This window comes from Empidonax traillii, unplaced genomic scaffold (genome assembly GCF_003031625.1).
Source record: "Empidonax traillii isolate 1590-97213 ecotype Southwest subspecies unplaced genomic scaffold, ASM303162v1 scaffold2187:size33450, whole genome shotgun sequence".
Lineage (NCBI taxonomy): Eukaryota > Metazoa > Chordata > Aves > Passeriformes > Tyrannidae > Empidonax > Empidonax traillii.
Window position 1 is genome coordinate 10125 of NW_020957380.1, and position 2837 is coordinate 12961.

At 62.8% G+C, this 2837-nt stretch overlaps 1 protein-coding gene across 1 annotated transcript in view; it reads right to left on the bottom strand.

The window, feature by feature from the left end:
• Positions 1–2713, bottom strand: part of LOC114071667 (E3 ubiquitin-protein ligase TRIM7-like) — a gene marked incomplete at its 5' end in the record, with an annotated part of 4182 nt that extends 1469 nt beyond the window's left edge. Inside the window, 6 exons of the mRNA XM_027909516.1 lie at positions 301–330; positions 745–851; positions 1019–1050; positions 1131–1361; positions 1498–1593; positions 2300–2713. Coding sequence (XP_027765317.1) covers positions 301–330; positions 745–851; positions 1019–1050; positions 1131–1361; positions 1498–1593; positions 2300–2713 — 910 coding nt within the window. The remainder of the gene's footprint in view (positions 1–300; positions 331–744; positions 852–1018; positions 1051–1130; positions 1362–1497; positions 1594–2299) is intronic.
• Between the last annotated feature and the right edge of the window lie 124 nt (positions 2714–2837).

Below are 2837 nucleotides of genomic sequence, written 5' to 3' on the forward strand. Positions count from 1 at the left end.
TCCAGGGTCGGGGGAAGGGAGGGGATGGGCTGGGAGGGGGTCCAGGGTCGGGGGAAGGGAGGGGATGGGCTGGGAGGGGGTCCAGGGTCACCAGCACTGCCAGGGGGGGAAGGTAGGGACGGTCCCTGGGGAGCCTCCAGCACCGGCCTGGGGGGGGTCCTGCCCTTCCCCATCCCTCCTTCCCCATCGCGGGTCCCCCCAGGAGACCCCTCCCAGCTCGGGGCCCTCCCCAAGGATCAGCCCGGGGACCCCCCCTTTGGTCCTCCCCTCTCCCCCCCATCCCCAGGGATCCAAACTTACTCTTTTCAGGCAGCTCAAACATCAGCACGTCTGGAAAGGGGGAGGGCAGAGACGTCAGGTTTATTAACAATGAGTTGCTGGTTTAATCAGTCGACGTTTATCAGTCGGTGCTTGTTAATTGACGTAAAAATTAGGGTGCCAGACAAGTTCTGCCACGCCGAGCTTGCAAATGCCCACCGATACGAAATATCGTGGCGATAAAATTGCAATAAAATATCATTGCAATAAAATGAAATTGCAATGAAATCAAATCAAATTGCAATACAATAAAACTGCAATAAAATAAAATCAAATCAAATTGCAATACAATAAAACTGCAACAAAACAAATACAATTTGTGGCCACGCACCTCTGTAATGAAGGTCACAAACACATGGAATTCCACCTCACTGATGGAAAAATGCGGCATAATCACCCCAATTTCCCCCGGCCCTCCCTCAGTACCTTGGAAGCTCCTCAGGGTCCCCTCCAGGGCGTCGTTTCTCTCCCTGAAGCGGCCGATTCTCTCTTCCAGCTCCGGGAGAGGCGACGGGGGCGGCTGGAAACGTTCCCTCTGGAGCCTTGGGAGGGGACAGAGGGAGGGGGTCGGGGGAGCCCCAGGACCCCTCTGGGCTCAGGGGACCCCTCAGTTCGAGGGTCCCGAAGATCCGACCCCTCGGGGAGACCCAACCCCGGGTCCGACCCCGATCCCGGCCCGGGGGGGGGGGTTGGGGAGGGCCGTCCGTGCCTGCTCAAGGTGCTGCCGATGTCCTGGGGGGGCACAGAGGGGCAGGGGGTGACTGGGGGGCCGCGTTACCAGCAGGGTGGGGTCCCTGGCTGCTCCCCCTCACCCTCAGGAAGGTCCTGGCCGGCTCCTGGAGCTTGTCCTGCAGCTCCTGGAGCCGGGAGTCCAGCCGGGAGATCTCCTGGGTCAGGCTCGTCACCTTCTCCTCCTGCTGCTTCTCCAGGTGCCTCTCCAGGTCCCCGAGCCGGGCCAGGAGCGCCTGGGCCAGCTCCTCCAGGGCCAGCTGGAGCCCCTGGCAGAGGGACAGGACCCTCTGCCGCTCCCCTTCCATCTTCTCCTGCGGGAACGGGGGTGGGAAGGGACCCCCCGTCTGATTTGGGGCCTGGGGAGGGACCCCAAGCCTGGGGGTGACCCCCCCCAAATCCAGCACGAGACGCCCACCCCCCCATCCCTCCTCCCCTTCAAAGGTTTACCAAAAACTCCCAGTTCCTCCTCATTTCAGCCTCTCGGAGCTCCAGGAGTTGGTCCCTGTCGTCCCTCAGGGTTTGCAGCCCGGCCTGCACTTGGGTCTGGGGGGAGGGAAAAGGAGGGTCCAGAGGGTTCTCTGGAGATTTGGGACGGCCCAGAAAAGCTGCAGGGGCTCATCCAAACAGGGATGGATCGGGAATCCAAACATGGATGGATCAGGAATCCAACCAGGGATGGATCAGGAATCCAACCAGGGATGGATCGGGAATCCAACCAGGGATGGATCGGGAATCCAACCAGGGATGGATCAGGAATCCAACCAGGGATGGATCAGAATCCAAGCATGGATGGATCAGAATCCAAGCATGGATGGATCACTGAGTCCAGGGATGGATCAGAGTCCAACCAGGGATCACTGAGTCCAGGGGTGGATCACTGAGTCCAGGGATGGATCAGAGTCCAACCAGGGATGGATCAGGAATCCAACCAGGGATCACTGAGTCCAGGGATGGATCAGAATCCAAGCATGGGTGGATCACTGAGTCCAGGGATGGATCAGAGTCCAACCAGGGATGGATCAGAGTCCAGGGATGGATCAGGAATCCAACCAGGGATCACTGAGTCCAGGGATGGATCACTGAGTCCAGGGATGGATCAGAGTCCAACCAGGGCCAAACCCCCCCGTGCTGACCCCACAAAGGGGGGACCCCTCGAGGGACCAACACCCAAAGGGGCGGCAGGGGCAGCTCTGGGGGGGCATCCCTGCCCCGGGCCCTGCCGGTGGTGCCCCCTGAGCCCCCCCCTCACCTGGAAGCGCCTGTGAGCCTCGGGCAGGGCCAGCAGGGTGTGGGCGCGGTGGGCGCGGGACTCGCGGCAGACCCCGCACAGCAGCGCTTTGTCCTCCTCGCAGAATACCCTCAGGGGCTCCCGGTGCTTCTCACAGCCTTCCTCCTCCTCCTCCTCCTCCTGCTGCTGCCCCAGGGCTGCCCCCAGGCCGAGGCTGCGGGCGATGTCCAGCAGCCGGGCCAGGTCCCGGTCGGGCCGCAGGGTGGGCTCCGGCGCCGGTTCCCGGCACCGCGGGCACGGGAACTGCTCCCTGACCCCTGCCCAGCAGCGGCTGATGCAGCCCCGGCAGAAGTGGTGGCCGCAGTGGATGGACACGGGGTCCCTGAAGAGCTCCAGGCAGATGGGGCAGGAGGCCTCGGGGGGCAGCTCGGCCATGGGGGCACCCGTGGGGTGTGGGATTTGCCCACCCGGAGCCGGGGGAGGCGTTCCCCTTCCTGCCACCCCTTCCCTGTCACCCCTTCCCTGTCACCCCTTCCCTGCCACCCCTTCCCTGCCACCC